The following is a 23,304-nucleotide window of genomic DNA, read 5'->3' on the forward strand; positions in this document are numbered from 1 at the left end:
CTCAGCAGTGGCCACAGGACTGGAAAAGGTCAGTTTTCATTCCAATTCCAAAGAAAGGCAATGCCAAACAATGCTCAAACTACCACACAATTGCACTCATCTCACATGCTAGGAAAGTAATGCTAAAATTCTCCAAGCCAGGCTTCAGCAATACGTCAACCGTGAACTTCCTGATGTTCAGGCTGGTTTCAGAAAAGGCAGAGGAACCAGAGATCAAATTGCCAACATCTGCTGGATCATGGAAAAAGCAAGAGAGTTCCAGAAAAACATCTATTTCTGCTTTATTGACTATGCCAAAGCCTTTGACTGTGTGGATCACAGTAAACTGTGGAAAATTCTGAGAGAGATGGGAATACCAGACCACCTGACCTGCCTCTTGAGAAATCTGTATGCAGGTCAGGAAGCCACAGTTAGAACTGGACATGGAACAACAGACTGGTTCCAAATAGGAAAAGGAGTACATCAAGGCTGTATGTAGCCACCCTGCTTATTTAACTTATATGCAGAGTACATCATGAGAAATGCTGGAATGGAAGAAACACAAGCTGGAATCAAGATTGCTGGGAGAAATATCAATAACCTCAGATATGCAGACGACAGTACCCTTATGACAGAAAGTGAAGAGGAACTACAAAGCCTCTTGATGAAAGTGGAAGAGGAGAGTGAAAAAGTTGGCTTAAACCTCAACATTCAGAAAATGAAGATCATGGCACCCGGTCCCATCACTTCATGGGAAATAGATGGGGAAGCAGTGGAAACAGTGTCAGACTTTATTTTTCTGGGCTCCAAAATCACTGCGGATGGTGACTGCAGCCATGAAATTCAGTTCAGTTCAGTTCAGTCGCTCAGTCGTGTCCACCTCTTTGCAACCCCATGAATAGCAGCACGCCAGGCCTCCCTGTCCATCACCATATCCCGGAGTTCACTCAGACTCATGTCTATCAAGTCAGTGATGCCATCCAGCCATCTCATCCTCTGTCATCCCCTTCTCCTCCTGACCCCAATCCCTCCCAGCATCAGAGTCTTCTCCAATGAGTCAACTCTTCGCATGAGGTGGCCAAAGTACTAGAGTTTCAGCTTTAGCATCATTCCTTCCAAAGAAATCCCAGGGCTGATCTCCTTCAGAATGGACTGGTTGGATCTCCTTGCAGTCCAAGGGACTCTCAAGAGTCTTCTCCAACACCACAGTTCAAAAGCATCAATTCTTTGGCGCCCAGCCTTCTTCACAGTCCAACTCTCACATCCATACATGACCACAGGTGAAACCATAGCCTTGACTAGACAGACCTTAGTCACCAAAGTAATGTCTCTGCTTTTGAATATACTATCTAGGTTGGTTATAACTTTTCTTCCAAGGAGTAAGCGTCTTAATTTCATGGCTACAATCACCATCTGCAGTGATTTTTGGAGCCCCAAAAAATAAAGTCTGACAGTGTTTCCATTGTTTCCCCATCTATTTCCCATGAATTGATGGGACCAGATGCCATGATTTTCATTTTCTGAACGTTGAGCTTTAGGCCAACTTTTTCACTCTCTTCTTTCACTTACATCAAGAGGCTCTTTAGTTCTTCTTCACTTTCTGCCATAAGGGTGGTGTCATGTGCATATCTGAGGTTATTGATATTTCTCCCAGCAATCTTGATTCCAGCTTGTGTTTCCTCCAGCCCAGCGTTTCTCATCATGTACTCTGCATGTAAGTAGGATGACAATATACAGCCTTGACGTACTTCTTTTCCTATTTGGAACCAGTCTATTGTTCCATGTCCAGTTCTAACTGTTGCTTCCTGACCTGCACACAGATTTCTCAAGAGACAGGTCAAGTGGTCTGGTATTCCCATATCTTTAAGAATTTCCCGCAGTTTATTGTGATCCACACAGTCAAAGGCTTTGGCATAGTCAATAAAGCAGCAATAGATGTTTTTCTGGAACTCTCTTGCTTTTTCGATGATCCAGCAGATGTTTTATTGAATTGATATGGAATTATGTGTCTCTGAGCTCTGATAGATAGTGGGGGTGGAAAGGGCAGGGAATGAATAAGTGTGTGAAGAGGGAGCCAGATGTGTCCTGGGAAGTTAATGACACCAGAAGGTTCAGGTAGCCAGAAAGTAGGGGGAAGATTTGGGTCCAGACTGAGCCCCAAAGATACACTCCCACAGGAGATGAGGAAGAGGACTTGGTGTTTCTGTGTGTGAGTGCAGAGGTGGGAACTTAGCTGCGGAGCCATGTCATGTGTAGGATGGAAGTGCCATTTGCTAAAAAGGCATACAAAGTAGTTGTCGCTAGAACACCTACCTCAAAGTAGTGTTTATTACACCTCAAAATATGATGTCAGCAACTAACAGCATCAAAAACTCAATCTTCCTTTCTAAAAGGTAGTCCATAGGAGTGAAATAATGGTGGTTTTCAGTATGGAGATTTCTCAAAAAGCTAAAAGTAGAACAACACATGACCTAGCAGTTTCAATATTGGATATATATTAAAACATATATACACACACACAATGTATATATATACACATAAATGTGTATAACTGAATCACTTTGCTGTATAGTAGGAATTAACACATTGTTAACCAACTGTACTTTATTTAAACGTATCATGACTGGGAAAAAAAAAAAGATTGGTATATTTCATTCTATGCAAAGTTTATATCCAAAGAAAATTGCTGTAAACAAACACAGCTCACTACTTACTGGCAGGCTTGCTGAAATACTTAAGGAGATGTATATGGATGTCTGCTGCTGCTGCTGCTAAGTCACTTCAGTCGTGTCCGACTCTGTGCGACCCCATAGACCCCACCAGGCTCCCCCGTCCCTGGGATTCTCCAGGTAAGAACATAAGAACACTGGAGTGAGTTGCCATTTCCTTCTCCAATGCATGAAAGTGAAAAGTGAAAGTGAAGTTGCTCAGTTGTGTCCGACTCTTTGCGACCCCATGGACCGCAGCCTACCAGGCTCCTCCGTCCATGGGATTTTCCAGGCAAGAGTACTGGAGTGTCTGCAATTTACCACAAAATGCACCAAGGAAAAAGATCAATTGATGATTGAATAGAGGGATGGACAAATGGATAGATAGGTGGCAAAGAAAGTATTGTAAAATGGTTTCAAAACCAGACCACTATATATACTGTCTACAAGAGACCTACCTCAAACCAAGGGACACATACAGACTGAAAGTGAAGGGCTGGAAGAAAGGTATTTCATCCAAATGGAGACCAGAAGAAAGTAAGAGTAGCAATACTCATATCAGATAAAATAGACTTTAAAACAAAGGCTGTAAAAAGAAACAAAGAAGGACACTACATAACGATCAAAGGATCAATCCAAGAAGAAGATATAACAATTATAGATACATATGGACACAACAGAGGAGCACCTCAATATGTAAGGCAAATGCTAACAAGTATGAAAGGGGAAATTAACAGTAACACAATAAGAATGGGAGACTGTAATACCCCACTCACACCTATGGACAGATCAACCAAACAGAAACTTAGCAAGGAAACACACACTTTAAATGGTACAATGGATCAGGTAGGCCTAATTGATATTTATAGGACATTTCACCCCAAAACAATGAATTTCACCTTTTTCTCAAGTGCACATTGAACTTTCTCCAGGATAGATCACATCCTGGTCCATAAATCTACCTTCGTAAATTCAAAAAATCAAAATCATTTCAAGCATCATTTTGATCACAGTGCGGTAAGATTAGATGTTAACTACGGGCAAAAAAACTATTAAAAATGAAAACACATGGATGCTAAACAATACGTTTCTGAATAACCAACAAATCACAGAAGAAATAAAAAAAGAAATCAAAATATGCATAGAAACGAATGAAAATGAAAACACGACAACTCAAAACCTATGGAATTCAGTAAAAGCAGTTCTTAAGGGAAGGTTCCTAGCAATACAAGCTTACCTCAATAAACAAGAGAAACATCAAATAAATGACCTAACTTTACATCTAAAGCAACTAGAAAAAGAAGAAATGGAGAACCCCTGGGTTAGTAGAAGGAAAGAATTCATAAAAATTAGGGCAGAAATATAAATGAAAAAGAAACAAAGAAAACTATAACAAAAATCAACAAAACTAAAAGCTGGTTCTTTGAGAAGTTAAGTAAAATAGACAAACCATTAGCCAGACTCATCAAGAAAAAAGGTAGAAGAATCAAATCAACAAAATTAGAAATGAAAATGGAGAAATCACAACAGACAACACAGAAATACAAAGGATCATAGAGACTACTATCAGCAGCTATATGACAATAAAATGGACAACTTAGAGGAAATGGACAAATTCTCAGAAAAGTATAAATTTCCAAAACTGAACCAGGAAGAAATTGAAAATCTTAACAGACCCATCACAAACATGGACATCGAAACTGTAATCAAAAATCTTCAAACAAACGAAAGCCCAGGACCTGATGGCTTCACAGGTGAATTCTACCAAAAATTTAGAGAAGAGCTAACATCTATCCTACTGAAATTCTTATGGAAAAATTGCAGAGGAAGATAAACTCCCAAAATCAATCTATGAGGCCACCATCACCCTAATACCAAAACCAGACAAAGATGCCACAAAAAGAGAAAACTATAGGTCAGTATCACTGATGAACATAGATGAAACATCCTTAACAAAGTTCTAGCCAACAAAATCCAACAACATATTAAAAAGATCAGACATCATGATCAAGTGGGCTCTATCACAGGGATGCAAGGATTCTTCAATATTTGTAAATCAATCAATGTGACACACCACATTAACAAACTGAAAGATAAAAACCATATAATTACCTCCATAGATGCATAGAAAACCTCTGACAAAATAATACAAACCCTCCAGAAAGAAGGCATAGAAGGAACACACCTCAGCATAACAAATGCCATATATGATAAACCCACAGCAAACTTTATCCTCAATGGTGAAAAATTGAAAGCATTTCCCTTAAAGTCAGGAACAAGACAAGGGTGCCCACTCTCACCACTACTATTCAACATAGGTTTGGAAGTTTTAGCCACAATAATCAGAGAAGAAAAAGAAATTAAAGGGAATACAGATTGGAAAAGAAGAAGTAAAACTCTCACATCGAAAACCCTAAAGACCACCAGAAAATTACTAGAGCTAATCAATGAATATAGTAAATTTTCAGGAAATAAAGTTAAAACACATAAACCCCTTGCATTCCTATACACTAATAATGGGAAACAGAGAAATCAAGGAAACAATCGTTTTCACCATTGCAATAAAAAGAATAAAACACTTAGGAATAAATCTACCTAAAGAAACAAAAGACCTATATATAGAAAACTTTAAAACACTGTTGAAAGAAATCAAAGATGACACAAATAGATGGAGAAATATCCTATGTTCACGGATCAGAAGAATCAATATAGTGAAAATGAGTATACTACCGAAAGCAATCTATAGATTCAATGCAATCCCTATCAAGCTATGAATGGCATTTTTCATGGAACTAGAACAAATAATTTCACAATCTGTGTGGAAATAGAAAAACTTTGAATAGCCAAAGCAATCTTGAAAAAGAAAAATGGAACTGGAGGAATAAACCTGCCTGGCTTCAGACAATACTACAAAGCTACAGTTATGAAGACAGTATAGTACTGGCACAGAGACAGAAATATCAGTCAATGGAACAAAACAAAGCCCAGAGATAAATCCACGCACCTATGGACACCTTATCTTTGACAAAGAAAGCAAGAATATACAGTGGAGAAAAGAAAACCTATTTAACAAGTGGTGCTGGGGAAACTGGTCAACCACTTGGAAAAGAAAGAAACTAGAATACTTTCTAACACCATACACAAAAAGAAATTCAAAATTGATTAAAGATCCAAATATAAAACTAGAAACTATAAAATTCCTAGAGGAAGGCATAGACAAAACACTCTCTGACATAAATCACAGCAGGATCCTCTATGACCCGCCTCCCAGAGTAATGGAAATAAAAGCCAAAATAAACAAACAGGACCTAATTAAAGTTAAAAGCTTTTGCACAACGAAGGAAACTATAAGCAAGGTGAAAAGACAGCCTTCAGAATGGGAGAAAATAATAGCAAATGAGGCAACTGACTAAGAATTAATCTCAAAAGTCTAAAAGCAGCTCAACACCAGGAAATTAAACGACCCAATCAAAAAACGGGCCAAAGAACTAAGCAGACATTTGTCAAAAGAAAACATATGATGGCTAACAAACACATGAAAAGATGCTCAACATCACTCATTATCAGAGAAATGCAAATCAAAAGCACCCTGAGGTACCATCTCACTCTGGTCATAATGGCTGCTATCAAAAAGTGTACAAACAATAAATGCTGGAGAGGCTGCAGAGGAAAGGGAACCCTTTGACACTCTTGGTGGGAATGCAAACTAGTACAGCCACTATGGGGAACGGTGTAGAAATTCCTTAAAAAACTGGAAATAGAATTCCATATGACCCAGAAGTCCCACTGCTGGGCATACACACCAAGAAAACCAGAATTGAAAGAGACACATGTACCCCAATGTTCATAGCAGTACTGTTTACAATAGCTAGGACATGGAAGCAACCTAGATTTCCATCAGCAGATGAATGGATAAGAAAGCTATGGTACATATACACAATAGAATATTACTTATTTGAATCAGTTCTAATGAGGTGGATTAAACTGGAGCCTGTTACAGAGTGAAATAAGTCAGAAAGAAAAACACCAATAGAGTATATTAACACATTTATATGAAATTTGGAAAGATGGTAACAATGATCCTATATGCAGGACAGCAGAAGAGACACTGTGGGAGAAGGCCAGGGTGGAATGATTTGAGAGACTAGGATTCAAACATGTATATTACCATATGTGAAATAGATCACCAGTCCAACTTCAATGCATGAAACAGGGCACTCAAAGCCAGTGCACTGGGAAAACCGTGAGGGATGGCATGGGGAGGGAGGTGGGATGGGGGTTCAGGATGGGGAACACATGTACACCCATGACTGTTTCAAGTCAATGCATGCATAAACCACCACAATATTGTAAAGCAATTAGCCTCCAATTAAAATAAACAAATTAATTTAAAAGAAAAAGACCCATCCACTTCAGACACATATAGACTGAAAGTGAGAGGATGTAAAAATATATTCCAATGCAAATGGGAAGCAAAAGAATGATGGAGTAGCAATCGTCATATCAGACAAAATAGACCTTAAACTAAAGAAGATTACAAGAGATAAGGAAGGACACTACCTAATGATCGATCCAAAATGAAGACATAACAATTGTATAAATATCTATGCACCCAACTTAGGAGCACCTCAATACATAAACCAAACACTAAGAGACATAAAAAGAGAAATTGACAGTAACACAATCATAGTAGAAGACTTTAACACCCCCCACCCACACCAATGGACAGATCATCAAAACAGAAAATCAATGAGGAAGCACAGTTCTTAAATGATTCATGAGATGAGATGGATCTCATTGATATCTTCAGGACATGCCATCCAAATGCAGAAGAATACACCTTCTCAAGTGCACATGAAACATTCTCCAGGATAGACATCTTGCGTCACAAATGAAACCTCAGTAAAATTAAGGAAACTGAAATCATATCAAGCATCTTCTCTGATCACAACACTATAAGACTAGATATCAATTACAAGGAAAAAACTGTAAGAAACACAAATACAGGGAAATTAAAGAACATGTGTCTAAATAACCAACAGGTTACTGAAGAAATCAAAAATTTTCTAGCAACAAGTGACAATGAAAATACAACAAATTAAAACCTATGGAATGCAGCAAAAGCAGTTCTAAGAGGGAAGTTTACAGCAATACAATCCTAACTCAAGAAACAAGAAAAGCATTGAATAATGTCAATTTACACCTAAAACAACTAAAAAAAAAAAACAGAAGAAGAAGGAAAAAAAACCCCAAATATTACTAGAAGGAAAGAAATCATAAAGATCAAAGCAAAAATAAATGAAAAAGAAATGAAAGAAAGAATAGTAAGGATGAATAAAACTAAAAGCTGGTTCCTTGAGAAGATAAACAAAATTGACAAACCTTTAGCCAGACTCAACAAGAAAAAAAGAGAAAAGAATCAAATCAACAAACTTATAAATAAAAAAGGAGAGGTTACCACAGCCAGTGCAGAAATACAAAGGATTATAGGAGACTATTATGAAGAACTCTATGTCAATAAAATGGATAACCTGGAAGAAATAGACAGATTCTTAGAAAAGTTCAATCTTCCAAGACTCAACTAGGAAGAAATAGAAATTTTGAACAACCCAATTACAAGCTCTAAAGCTGTGAACAAAAATTTCACAAAAGACAAAAGCCCAAGAGCAGATGGCTTCACAGGTGGATTCTATCAAACATTTAGAGATGAGCAAATGCCTATCCTCTAAAATGATTTCAAAATATTGTAGAGGAAAGAACACTTCCAAACTCATTCAATGAGGCTACCATCATCCTGATACCAAAACCAGACAATGACAAGACCAAAAAAGAAACTACAGGCCAATATCACTAATGAAAATAGATGCAAATAATCCTCAACAAACTTTTAGCAAACAGAATTCAAAAACACATCAAAAAGCTCAGACACCATGATCAACTTGGGTTTATTCCAGGGATGCAAGGATTCTTCAATGTATGCAAATCATTCAATGTGACAGACTATACGAACCAACAGAAAGATAAAAATCATATGATAATCTAAATAAATGTAGAAAAGTCATTAAATTTAAAAATATAAAATTATTAAAAATAAAAATTAAAAAGAAATAAGCTTAAAAAAAGGGGAAAAAAGTTGAAATGACCCAAATGTCCATCAACTGGTGATCGAATAAATAAAACATGCAATGCAATATTATTCAGCCATCAAATGAATGCAGTTTTTATACATGTTATAACACACTGTAGCTCTCAAATGACTACATTAATTAAAGGAAACCAGGAACAAAAGGCTGCCTACTGCATTATTCCGTTCATGTGAATAAATAAGTCCCATATTAGGTAATTCTCTGGAGACAGAAATTAGAGGAATGGATGCCAGATGAAGGGGAAAATGGAAAATGTCTGCCAACTGGACAATATTTTCCATTGGAGTGATGAAAATACTCTAGAATGAGGCAGCAGCTATGGTTATGCAACCTATGGATAAATTGCAAACCAATGAATTATACAGCTTAACTGGTAAATTCAGGGTACATGAACAACATGTCAATAAATAAAAAGTTTTCCTAAAAATACTACTGAACTTAACTTATGTGTCCAGGAATATTATCCTTCAAAAATAAAGGAAAAGTAGATATTCTCAAATGAACAAAAAATTAAGGAATTTATTCTCAGCACATATCTAGTCTAAGAAATGCCAAAAGAAGTTATTTACACAGGATAAGATGATATTGTAGAGAAACTATAAGTTAATAAAGAGTGTCAGGTTGAAATTTTACAGAAAACAACAAAATTCTGGAAAGCAATTATCCTCCAATGAGAAAATAAATTCAAAAATAAATGAAGGCAAAGAGAAATGAAGGGTTTTTCTTATTATTAATTGGTAAAAGACAAATGCTTCTTTGGGTTTCTCCATCTTTACCTTTCACTGATTATGAATCTTCATAATTAAAGTTATTTCATGTATACAAGATATATTTTGGCTCAGCGGTAAAGAATCCACCTGCAATGCAGGAGCTGTAGTGGACGCAAATTCCATCTCTGGGTCAGGAAGATCCCCTGCAGGAGAGCATGGCAACCCACTCCAGCATTCTTGCCTGGAGAATCGCCATGGACAGAGAAGACTGATGTGCTTACAGTCTGTGAGGTGGTAAAGAGTTGGACACGAATGAGCAACTATAGGAAAAAAAAAAAGAGAGAGAGAGAGAAAGAGAAAAAAAAAAAAACAACAGATATACCTTCTTACTAGAAACTCTGAAGATACTAGAAATAGATGAGAAAATTCTCAGCCTAAACAAAATGAAACAAAATGCCTAGACAGTAGAGCTGAATTATAAAAAACCTAGACACTGGAGCTGAAGTATAAAAGATTCTAGGCAATAAAATGTCTCCCAACAGTAGTGTTAACAGTGTGTTCCACACAAGAGAGAGGAATAATTTTTAATACGCACTCAGTAGAACAACTTTCTAGTTACATTCATAAATTAAAGGAAATAAAAATGTCAAGAAAACATAGTATAAAATCTATTGATCATCTTATATATAATTAAGGCTGTAAAACTATAAGGTACTTTTTAAGAAAAAACATCTGCAAAAGATAGTTTTAGCAGCCCTAATGAACATAATTTTATTTTCTCCATAGTCTCAAAATAACTGACAAGTAAGAATGATTTTCACTTTAAAACACAGTTTTCAAATTCAGAAGGATATTTTATGTTCAAATATAATAAGATTTTGTAATTTTCAACCTAAAAAAGTTTGTACCTTGCAGTGAATACTTTGTTTCACTGATTTAGACATACATAAAAGCACATTGTGTGTCTTTACATGGACAATTTTGTGGTACAACTGTGTATTTAGAATCAACTGTTTGAATGTGGGATGTGTATTAGGACGTTCCCTCAGGGACTACAGGCAGTGCAGGAAGTAATCTCAAGGCCTTGCAAACCATTAAGGATGCTCTGTGGAATGGAGCAGTGGTAAGCATGTCAAGGCTGTATATTGTCACCCTGCTTATTTAACTTCTATGCAGAGTACATCATGAGAAACGCTGGGCTGGAGGAAGCACAAGATGGAATCAGGATTGCTGGGAGAAATATCAATAACCTCAGATATGGAGATGACACTGCCCTTATGGCAGAAAGTGAAGAAGAACTAAAGAGCCTCTTGAAGAAAGTGAAAGGAGAGTGATAAAGTTGGCTTAAAGCTCAACATTCAGAAAACTAACATCATGGCATCTGGTCTCACTTTATGGCAAATAGACGGGAAAACAGTGGAAACAGTGGCTGACTTTATTTTAGGGGTCTCCAAAATCACTGCAGATGATGACTGCAGCCATGAAATTAAAAGACCCTTACTCCTTGGAAGGAAAGTTATGACCCACATAGACAGAGTATTAAAAAGCAAAGACATTAGTTTGTCGACAAAGGTCCATCTAGTCAAGGCTATGGTTTTTCCAGTAGTCATGTATGGATGTGAGAGTTGGACTATAAAGAAAGCTGAGTGCAGAAGAATTGATGGTTTTGAACTGTGGTGTTGGAGAAGACTCTCGAGAGTCCCTTGGACTGCAAGGAGAAACAACCAGTCCATCCTAAAGAAGATCAGTCCTGGATGTTCGTTGGTAGGACTGATGTTGAAGCTGAAACTCCAATATTTTGGCCAGCTGATGCAAAGAGCTGACTCACTGGAAAAGACCCTGATGCTGGGAAAGTTTGAGGGCAGGGGGAGAAGGGGATGACATAGGATGAGATGGTTGGATGGCATCACCGACTCAGTGGACATGGGTTTGGGTGGACTGCGGGGTTTTGTGATGGACAGGGAGGCCTGGCATGCTGTGGTTCATGGGGTCACAGAGTCGGACACGACTGAGCAACTGAACTGAACTGAAGCATAGCACCCTGTGTTGGCGACAACTGTTTAACAGGGTCTTCTCTTAACTCCCTTGTGGAAGACAATGAATTTTTAAAGAGAAGTACTGAAACTGGCCAAATGAAATTAGTGTGCATATGTATTTATATACATATTTTAAAAGTTTGTACCTTATGAATAATAAATAAAATATTAAAAGATAACATAAATGACAACAAATATTTCAACTTAAGCCAACTAAATTTGGTTTTGCAGTGGAAAAATATTTAATTACTGACATTATTTCAGAATACTGGAGTATGGAGATGGTAATCAAAACAGGACCAGGTTTCACTTGGTTTTATTCTTGTAATAAAACTCTTCATGGGCAATGCCCCCAACTATTGCCTGCACTAGATGTGGGCCACTCCCCCTGCCTCGCCTTCGGAAGGGACTGCTCCATTCTAAATTCCTTAGTTAAAACGGGCCTAATCAATATTGGTTTTGTGACCTCCAAAAACACCATTATTTTCCTTCCTTTCTTCCCTCCTTCCTCCCCCCTCTTTCTTTCCTTTTCTTTCTTATTGTACAATTGTTAAAGCTTGCTTTCCATTTATAGTTATTACAGAGTACTGGCTCTATTCCCCATGTTGTACAATACATCCTTGAGCTCATCTTCCACCTAACACGGTGTGCCTCCCACTCCCCAACCTCTGTATTGCCCCTCCCTCTTCCCCTGCCCGTTGGTAAAGTAGATTGTTCTCTATATCTGTGAGTCTCCATTTTTGTGATATTCTCTACTTTGTGGTATTTCTAGATTCTATAAGTGATATCATACAGTATCTGTCTATCTCTGTCTGAGTTATTTTACTTAATAGTATACCTTCCATGTTGCTACAACTGTCAATATTCCATTCCTTTAATGGGGCAACTTCTTTCTATGCCTCTTTAGCAAATGGCACTGCCACCCCACACATGACAAGGCTCTCCAGCTACATTTCCATCTCTGCACACATGCAGAGAAACACCAAGTCCTCTCCCTCTTCTCCCATGGGAAGTATATCCTGTAGTTTCAGGCCACTGAAATGCCACTTCCCAGGACACACATGACAGGCATACATCAGGAGCAGGAAGACGGGTGGGGATGAGGGAGCCCATCAGCTGAGGGGAGGCCAAGGGAATTGGGGGGCAAGGGAATTGGGGTTCGTGGGAGTTGTGATCTCCACAGCCACAGTGCCAGCAGAGCCTGGGAATCTTTCTACTGTACATGTCTGAGCAAATGACTATCGGAGGCTCAGTTTGGCTCACATCTGAATAGAAGCCACACACTTTGGCAAGGAATGGATGTCATCAGTGACTGGAGACAGTGTGCCAGATGACTCCAGTACATCCATGTGACCCCTTGTGAAGACAGGGTGCATGGAAGAGAACCAGGCCTCTCTTGCTAAATGCACAGACACTGGCACTTGTGCACAGAGAATGTATGCTACACGAACTGCAGATCCTGAAGTTTGAGGCAACTGACATGCCACTCCCCAGGACACACATGACAGACATACATCAGGAGCAGTCAGAAACAAATCATCCCTTGTGGGATGAGAACAAGGGTTCCAGAGGACCACAGGGGACCCAGAGGGATGAGCGCATTGGATGGTATGGCAGGGGCTGGGGATGTCAGTGTGGTGGCTGGGCAAGCGGGACTTCCAAGATGCAGAAGACCAGTGATGCCAAAGAGGTACTCCTTAACGACCTCTCTGTGCTGAGACATCCTCTCCAGTCACTGCTTCTGTTAGGATGGATGCAGCACTCCCAGCCTCAGGCTGGTCAGCATGAATCTGAACTTCCTCAACTGGTTGTTGGACCACAACTCTCTGGGATGGAACAGGATTGCTGAGGTGTGGTCCCTTTGGGCCTCCCCAGAATGGGCGATTGATGTTGGGGTTCTTGGCTGCTCAGGGAGGGCTCAGGGCCTGGTCAATCCCATGCTGATGTCCCCATGCAGCCAGCAGATCAGTAGGTCCTGCCATGAGAGGTAAGGGACAAGACACCGAGGTTGTGAGGGGGTCAGGAGGTGAGGCCTGAAGGCAGATCGTTGTAGAGGCCAGGACCCTCTCCTCTCCCCAGTGGGGAAGCTCAGGCTCATGCAGCCTGGATGCAGAGCCTGGATTCAGGTCATGCAGGTAGCTGGTGACAGGCTGAGACTGAAGGCTTGGGGGCTTCATGTGTGCTAGTCTCATTCAGAGCAGCTCCAATTATAGCACGCGAGACCCAGGCGATTCTCACGGAGGCAGGCTAAATTAAGCACCTTTGTCAGCATCATCCTTCCCTGAGTCCTTTGCTCACAGAGACCCTGGGTCTTCTTCGGTGTGAGCCCAAAGATTCAGGGTGCCGGGACCCTGAGACCTGCTGGCGCACTTGGGCCATCAGGGATGTCGCAGGCAGCAGGTGGCCCACCAGGCGAGGAGACTGCCTTCTTTAGCAGGCAGGCAGTGGAGGAAGGAGTAGCCCTGGAGGAGGGAGAGGTGGTGCGGATTGGCAAGTGTTCCAGCTGCTGGTGGAAGACATCACTGAGGAGGTTGAAGTGGGTGGCGGAGGAGGAACAGGGGAAGCTGTCCTCACAGGAGTGAGAGGAGAAGCTGGAGGAGCAGGGCCAGGAACATCCAAGGACAGGAGCCTCGATCAGCCAGCCCCCACTGGAGGTGACAGAGGCGTTGGCAGCCCTGGAGGTGGAGCTGAGCTCCGCAAATGAGAAAACCCCAAAGCCATATCCAACACTTCACCACTCAGCACCACCTCACAAGCCAGAAGTGGAAAAGGCTTCACAGGCTTCAGGTTCAGGTGGTGGGAATAGACTCGGAGCTACTTTTTAAGTCATGCAGGGCAGGCCATGCAAGTGAGTGAAGGCCAGAGGAAGTTTTCCATTAAAAAGATTTTCTGGGAACAGATGGGCTTGGGTGGAGCTGAGCCCAAGGGGGCTGGAGTCCATACTCAGAAACCCTGTATGCTCTCTCTTGTCTCTGCCTCCTAATCTGGTTAACTCCCAGTCTGCCGCCTGATGCCACCTTTCCTGTGCACCTTCACACTCAGACTGTCCATTCAGTACAGATATTTCTTTAGCACCTGCCTCTGGCCAGATTATGTTCCAGGCATGGACAGCCGTGCAGAGACAGACAATAACCCCAGTCCTTCTGGAGCAGAAATTCTACAAGAGGCCAATCCCTCCTACCTCACCCCAATTTATCTCTCTCTCTGGAAGCCTCAGGCAAAGTGTCCAGGGGAGATGTACGTGCACTTCTCACCAGGAGTCTCCGGATGTGATGTCTTCAATGTGAGGCCTTGGCCTCAGGTCAGCAGATGCCACGTAGCCACACCTACAGGGGACAAGGGTAGAACCGGAGATTGGACGGAGCATCACTCAGCCCAGAAGACGGGGCCCGAAAGCGCCCTCACTGTCATTCTCAGGAGATCAAGGAAGCCAGTTTCGGCCACCCAGAAACAATTCCTGCTGGGTGCTGACGGAAGCTAGAGCCTGAGAGGGAGGCCCGTAGACTCCGCTCAGTACAGGGAGGTCTCAGGATCTGCTGTGATTCAAGGAAAGCTGCACATGCCTCCGGGGAAGCTCCCCGGAACCCGCCCACCCTGGCCCCGCCTCTGCCGTCCGCCAGGAACACAGAAGCACATGACAGGAAGTGACGACCACGCACACACGCTGCGGCTGCGAAGCCATCTTGGAGAGCTGCTGTCGTCTTAGAGAACTGCCGTGTAGGGTGCCCAGACGGAGGACTCCCAGGTCTCACAAGGTGTCCAAGTGTGAGGTGACGTGAGTTACAAGTGCGGGGACACACGTCCGGCATGACCAAGCCTTTCCCTCTGAAAATGGGGGCCGGACAAACCCCGGCCACCCTGCCCCTGTTGTCCCCTGGAAGATTCGGGCCTGCATCTTAAGCCCCAAGTCCAGCCACGTCACCCAGGTGGTCTCCGAGAGGACGGCTTCGGTCTGGGGCTGGTGGACTCCAGTTTTCCTCAGTATTGGGAAAACACCTAGCCCTGTAGCTAAAGGAGGGACCCTCGGGTGGGGTACTGAGGGTCTCACACCCAGAACAGCGGCCACGTGAAACCCCCACCCCGCGACTTGGCCTCGGAGCATGCGGGTAGTATCCGGGCAGCTCTAACGGCTTCGGGGCACCCTCATTGCTATCTCGCATGTGGGACAGTGAGTAAGGAGGGGACGTCGGTCTGAGGGGTTGATAGCTGGTCAGTACAGGGAGGATGTCAGGGCTCAGGAGGAGCCAGGGTGAAGACCATCCTCCCCGACACATGGGCCAATCAGGACCCTCTCCTGTGGTCAGCGCTTCCTCCTAGCCAAACACGGGGAAGGGAGGCTGCGGTCTGAGTGGGGAGGTTAGAGCTTGCTTACAGAAGGGCGGGTCCTGGGACCCTTCGGTGGGAGTCTGAGCGCCCCCTCCTCTCCTTCTCCAGAGTCACAGGGAAGGTGGCAGCATCAGCTTCAGAGCAGAAGAGGGATCGGGGTGGGTGCTAGGGGGTCATTCCCCGTTTTTCATCCTAACTCTGAATGTGAACTGAAAGGACATGCCTCCCCTGCCAGCCCCCACAGGCCCCCGTCTAACGCCCAGGCAGGGCTGTCTGGCTGCGCCCCAGGGCTCACTCTCACTTCCTCCTCAGGGGTCTCAGGGGACAGGCTGACTAGGAGAACAGACTTGTGGGTCCTAGAGCAGTGGTCTTGCGAAGCGGAGTTGGTTTAAGCTGGGGACGACTCTCCCTGGTGAAGGTGCTCACAACATTTCTTTGTCCTTCCTCCAGGCGCCCTCGTTGCCTGCCTTCCTAACTGCACGCCCGCCTGCGGTCCTTGACCTGTGTCATCATGCCTCGGAAGCACAAAAACAAGCATCATGCCCACGGGAAACGTCACCAGGTCCAGGGGGATACTCAGGAGGCCCAGGCCAGTGCTGCTGCAGCCCCAGGAGAGGAGTGCCCCTCCTCCCCCACTTCTGTCCCTCAGGGTTCTCCCCCGAGCTCCTCTGCTGCTGGCGATCGCCAGGAGCTTCAGGGAGCCATGGCCCCTAGTTCTCCCGATGCAGAGGCTTCCTGTGCAGGAGCTGATCAAGGTGCCCAGGGCCCCAAGGAGGAAAGTGCAGATGCCGCCCGAGCAGCCCTGCTTGCTCGGAGCATTCGCAAAGATCCTCTCATGCGGAAGGCCAGCATGGTGATGGATTTCCTGCTGGAGAGGTACACCAAGAAGGAGCCCATCACAAAGAGTGCCCATGCTGAATGTCATCGGAAGGAAGTACAAGGAGCACTTCCCGGAGATCCTGAGCAGAGCCTCTGAGCGCGTGGAGCTGGTGTTTGGCCTGGAGCTGAAGGAAGTCGACTGCAGCAGGAACATCTACGCCCTCGTCAACAAGTTTACTCTCGGGGTTGAGGAAGGTTCAAGTAATGAGGAGGAGCTGCCCAAGTCTGGTCTCCTCATGGCGCTCCTGGGGGTCATCTTTATGAAGGGTAACCGCGCCACCGAGGAGGAGATCTGGGATTTCCTCAATGTGTTGGGGATCTATGCTGGGAGGAAGCACTCCATCTTTGGGGAGCCCAGGAAGCTCATCACCAAAGATCTGGTGCAGAAGGGGTACCTCAACTACCGCCAGGTGCCCAATAGCGATCCTCCAATCTACGAGTTCCTGTGGGGCCCGAGATCTTATGCTGAGACCAATAAGATGAAGGTGTTGGAAGTTCTGGCCAAGATCCAGGATACGGTCCCGAGTTCCTTCCCAGACCTCTATGACGAGGCTCTGAGAGATCAGGCGGTTAGAGCAGGGCTGAGAGGCATTCCCATTTCTCCAGCCATGGCTGAAGCCAGTGCCCCTTCCAGGGCCAAGTCCTACAGCTCCTCCCACATCTAGGGAGGGGTCAGGGCATCTTGTTCCCTTTGAGTTGGAAGAGAACAGTCCACCTCAAAAATAGCGCAGGGTAGTAGGGGTGGGGGGAACAAAACCCATATGTTCTTCACAGTTTTAAGTAGTATGGGAGTTTAGGTGCAGTTTTAACAAAATATGCATGTTTTCCTTTTATCCATATGAATACTATCTAGTCAAAAATAGATAATTTCGGTAGGTAGGTTAGAGGTGTTTTATAATTTTAAATGTTACTGCTCTTCATAAGGTTTATTTTGCTTCAGAATCTAGGTTTATTAATGTCATGGAGTCATGTTTACTGCTATTAGGTTTATGACTAGGAGTTCGTTATTTGTAAACAAGTTGAAAAGACTTCAGCATTTTCCTTATGGTCCAGAATGAGGTGATATAGCATTGGAATAGGATTTTACTTGGAAATGTGTAAGAATCCTAGAGATAAATATTTGGGATCAGAAAGCATTCAGAGTAAACGAAGGTTTCTTCTTCATTTGTCTTATCTGTCCTCTTTCCTTATAAAAGCTAATAACATGGACTTAGATTTGTGTAGCTTATTCAAACTGTATGACACTTAACTCATAATAAAATAGAGTCTTTGCTCATTATTTCTGTTTTCTGCCAAATAAATTGACCATCTTCTGTTTAGAAGGCTTTCTTATTGTACTGGGTTGGTAAGAAAATGGAGACCAAGCCACTGCCCATGGAATTTTGAGTCTAGCAGCAGATACCATATACGGAAGGTGGTGAGCTAACTCTAAGGAATAAACAAATCATAAATTTAAATGGGGGAGGTGTGGAAGAGGAGGTTCCAACTGAGAGCAAGCATGTCTAAGTTACCTGATTAAGGCAGCATTGGGTCTTGGGAAATGTCTAGTTCCTCGGTGGGAGGTCATTTTCAGTCCAGACGCATGATGGGCTAGATGAAGCTGTGGGAGTGATGCCAGAACTCATACCATGGTTCTCAGATGTAAGGCGTAAACCTAAAATATATCTAAACCATATATTGCTACTGCTAAGTCACCTCAGTTGTGTCTGATTCTGTGCAACCCCATAGATAGCAGCCCACCAGGCTCCCCTGTCCCTGGGATTCTCCAGGCAAGAACACAAGTGGGTTGGCATTTCCTTCTCCAATGCATGAAAGTGAAACGGGAAAGTGAAGTCACTTAGTCGTGTCCGACCCTCAGCGTCCCCATGGACTGCAGCATACCAGGCTCCTCCATCCATGGGATTTTCCAGGCAAGAGTACTGGAGTGGGATGCCGTTTATTTACCATTATTTGGGGATATCTGAAAACCATAGGGAATCTCAACATAGGGAATGGAAGGGGCCCTGTGCACTTGAGCCAGGGCAAGTGAACACTCACACTATGTGTTTTCATCAAAAGCTGTCCAAAGTGTTTCTGAGAAATAAGGGTGATACCCATTGAAGCGAGATGCCACGATGTCCCTGGACTGTCTCTCTTTTTCTGGAATGGGAGCACCAGAACTTGCTCTGTAAATGGGCAGTTTAAATAGGTTATGTTTAGTGTAACTTGGCAAACTAAGGGAGGGCTCAATTTTTACTGTCAGTGGTATTAAATTAGGGTGGTTTGGGAAAACACACACACACACACACACACCTGAGAGGGAAGTTGCTGGTCCTTGAGACAGATGAACTTGTACTTGCATCCATGTGGAGAAGATAACCCCGAACACATTAAAATGTGCTCAAATAGGGAAAATACTGTTTGGTTTTACTTGCTTGGAAGCATCAGTGCTGATATGGATTTGATTATTGTTTGGAGTTGCATATTCTCTAATATAGGCTGGAAAGAAATTATGTGATGGAAGTTTGTGATCATTCGGGGTCAAAATCACCTTCGTAATAACTGCCATTCATTCAACGTACCAAAGCTTCCCTCATACTGTGCCAGGTGATTTACATACATCACACATGTCTGTGGTCCTACACTATAGACTTTTTTTTTTAGTTTATATTTTCACTTTATTTTACTTTACAATACTGTATTGGTTTTGCCATACATTGACATGAATCCACCACAGGTGTACATGCGTTCCCAAACATGAACCCGGATAAGAAAGCTGTGGTACATATACACAATGGAGTATTACTCAGCCGTTAAAAAGAATACATTTGAATCAGTTCTGATGAGATGGATGAAACTAGACTTTTTCAAACACAATTTGCAGATAAAGAAGCTGGAATAAAGAAGCTCAAATTCAAAGCTCATAAATGATAGGAGCTGGACTGAACCCCAGCACTGAATTCCTCCAGAGCCCACACTGTGCCACTCCTCCAGGATGAGGCCAACCTTGGGTCACTTTGCTTTCTGAACATTAGTCCAAAAGGTAATTCACATATTAAATAGCAGAATTTCATACCCCAAACACGGTTTTGGAATAAAAAGCCCCAGAAATAAGGAAAAAAAATATGAAAATAAAAGTGAAGTATGAATAAAGATGGAGACACCATTCAGTGACAATTTACCAAGGAAATGTCAGTAAACCACAAAAGATAAGGGATGCACAAAGTCATTTAATTGAGCCCCTTCCTTTCAGAGAGTAAATCTGTTAGAGTAAAGGTTCTACAAGAGGCTGTGTCTGGTCAGTGAAGAGAAGGAAGAGATCACCGTGTGTTCTCTGATAGCACACCACCTATGCTGGGGCCACCTCCCGGACTGCAGCTTCCCCATCACTCCTGGGTCTCAACCCATTCTCTGTGAGATTTGGTGCAGGCAGACTAAGACTTTTCAAAGACGTGGCATTTTCCAAGAAGTCTTTCATAGAAGAGACAGGAGTCAAGGTAAAGACAGATGAATGAGGAACTGAAGTCACAGAGAGACTGGCCTGTGTCTGCTCTCAGAAGGCCAAGACAGGGCTGCCAGGCTGCACATTCCCTCACTTCTCTTCACGGCTTGCAAGGACATGGTCTTTGCTCTACATGGGTCACCTCAGGCTGAAAGAAAGTGGAAATCCAGAGTCCCCCAGGAGTCAAGGTGAGGCACCTGAGTCAGGTCATACCCCTACACTGAACACAGAGGGCCCCAAGAAGCCTCAATCCTGATGTCATCCCTGAAGGCACAAGTAGGAGCAGACTCGTGTGGCATTCCCAGACTTTCCCTCTCTGGCATCACAGGTAGGGAGGAGCTTAGTCTGAGGAGAGCTCCCTTACGTAAACAAAGGAGCCTCACACCCTGCCAGGAGTCAAGCTTTGGACGTATGAAACCCCCTGACCTCAGAACCCTGAGGAAACCGCACAGAACCCTGCCCTTCCTGGTATCCCTTGGATACCTGCTCATTGTTGACATGATATGCCCATTTCCTTCTATGATGTCACAAGCGGGACTGGGACATGGTCCCAGGGGTATAGCCTAGGGCCAGAAGTGGGATTATTTCCAGGTTTTCCAGAAACCAACTGAATACCCTGAAGACGAAGGGAACCACACACCCCATAACCATATGATTCATCTCATCCTCTGCGCCTCAGAAGACCAAGGATGGGTATGGACGGATGAGGAGAATCTTACTTTCTCCTAGGGGTCTCACGGAGATGCTTGTCCTACTATAAGAAAAGTATAGTAGTAGAAGGGGCGGACCTAAGGGGAAGGGAGGGTAGAATTTCAGGCCACAACAGAGGTCAAAGCAAGGACTGAGGGATCATCTACCAATAAAAAGAAGTGATAATGAATCCAGCCCTGGTCCTTATAGCCCTTGAAGAACCAGGGCAGAGCTATCAAGCTGAAGTTCCACCAACATTTATTTGTATCAGGTGTGTTGGAGGTGAAACCCTTAGTATGAAGGTGCAGATACCATTCCAAGAAAGGGGTGGGGATACCAGGCCCTATGGGGAACCAAAGGAGGCACTCTTAATTCGTGTTGAGGACTCCAGAGGCAGGGACAGAAAACTTCTCAGTGTGCACTCAGTACTGGGTGATAACTAGTGCCTGAGGTGATGCGGTGAGGACCTCTTCACTTCTCAGAAATCCCAGGGAGCTTTGTGATGCCAACTGCAGAACTGCAGAGGGAATAGGTCCTATGACTGGCCACTAGTTGGGTTGGTGGTCTTGAATGTGAAATAACAGATGCCTCTGTGTAGGAGACTACCAGCCCCTTCTGTCACCCCAGCATGCCCGAGGCAGCGGTAGCAGGATGCAGCCTAAAGATTACTCTAATTTCCTTCTATATGTTTCCCAAAGGACAGGCTGATTAAGGGAATAGGAACCCTGGGGGTTTTCAGAACAGTGCCCTCAAGAAAACCACAAATGTAGCCTTCCTGATAACCAAGGTGGTATTCCCCTGCTGCAGCTGCACACTCAACCTTCGTCATCCTGTGGGCCCTTATCACCTGCCCTCCTACTCACACTTCTAATCATTGTCTCCCAGAGCAGTCATCATGCCTCAGGGTCAGTCTCATAAGCTCTGCATCTGTGAAAAACGCCACCAGGCCCGATATGAGCCCCAGAGTCACAAGGGAGTTCAGCCCACTGCAGTAATGGAAGAGCTTCCCTCTACCTTCTTCTCTTTTAGAAGATAAGTCACAGAGCTCATCAGCTACTGGGTCAAATAGCACTTCCCAGGGGTCTTTGGAAGCCCCATCTACTACCAGCACTTTTTCAACTACTGCTGACCCAACATCTGATGAAGAAGATAGCAGTCAAGATGAGGAAGATTCACGTTCCTCATCTTCTACCGAAAACACCTACCATGATACTCTGAACAGCATGACAAGTTTGTTGGAGCAGTTCCTTCTGTGTAAGTATAAAATGAAGCAGCCCATCATGAGGAAGACATGCTGAAGATTATCCACCCAAGATACCATCACCGATTTGCCGAGATTCTCAAGAGAGCCTCTGAACACATCGAGGCTGTCTTTGCAGTTGACTTGAAGGAAGTTGACTCAACCATCCACTCCTATGACCTCGTCAGCAAACTGAACCTGCCCAACAACGGGAGGGTGTGGGATGGTAGGGGCTTACCTAAGACCGGTCTCTTGATGACAGTTCTGGGTGTGATCTTCGTGAAGGGCAGCTGTGCCGTTGAGGAAGACATCTGGAAATTCTTGAATATGATGTGAGTATATGCTGGGAGAAAACACTTCATCTACAGAGAGCCCAGGAAGCTCATCACCAGAGACTTAGTGACAATGAAGTACCTGGAGTACCGCCAGGTTGCCCACAGCGATCCTCCACGTTACGAGTTCCTGTGGGGCCCACGAGCCCATGCTGAAACCAGCAAAATGAAAGTCCTGGAATTTTTGGCAAAAGTCAATGATACGGTCCCCAGTGCCTTATCACAATATGAAGAAGCTTTGCGAGATGAGGAGGAGAGAGCTCGAGCCACAGTTCCAGCCAGGCCTGGCACCACTGTCCCTTCCAGGCACGATCCACTGCCACGTCCAGCAGCTTCTCCCACCCCTACCGTAGACGAAGACTTTTAAAAGATCATCCAGATAAGAAAATGTGACATCAAAATAGGGACTTTTGCCAAAATGGGAAGCAATCCCGAAATAAAACTGCTGGAACAATGGAATGAAAAAATAAAATGAAAAAAGTTTCAAAACATGATCAACCTTGATTGTTCTCCATCTTTTCGGTCTTCTGTTTTGTAAAACTAAATAATTTATACCTTGATATGGTTCGTGAAAAATGCAGGAGGTATTAAATCTTAACAAGTTAGACCTCTTACTGTCTTCATTTATTTTTTGAGCACCTGCTCTTTGAAAGGCTCTATGCTAGTTCTGGTGAGGCTAAGATCAAGACCTAGCCTATCCCCATACAACTTTAGAAAGAAGGAGCTGCAATCACATAAGCAAGATCCTGAGATAGCCTTTAGGAATGACAGGAAAGT

The 23,304-nt window shown here is 43.4% G+C and overlaps 1 protein-coding gene and 1 pseudogene across 1 annotated transcript; both read left to right on the forward strand.

Moving 5' to 3' along the window:
• Positions 1-16,416: 16,416 nt before the first annotated feature.
• Positions 16,417-17,548, forward strand: LOC102182781 (melanoma-associated antigen B4-like). The gene is given in 2 exon segments (XM_013977177.2): positions 16,417-16,812; positions 16,814-17,548. Coding segments are annotated over 2 exon segments (1,032 nt in total). The 3' UTR covers positions 17,450-17,548.
• Positions 17,549-20,398: 2,850 nt separating this feature from the next.
• Positions 20,399-22,920, forward strand: LOC102186678 (annotated as a pseudogene).
• Positions 22,921-23,304: the final 384 nt, after the last annotated feature.

The sequence above is a fragment of the Capra hircus genome (assembly GCF_001704415.2).
Source record: "Capra hircus breed San Clemente chromosome X unlocalized genomic scaffold, ASM170441v1, whole genome shotgun sequence".
NCBI lineage: Eukaryota > Metazoa > Chordata > Mammalia > Artiodactyla > Bovidae > Capra > Capra hircus.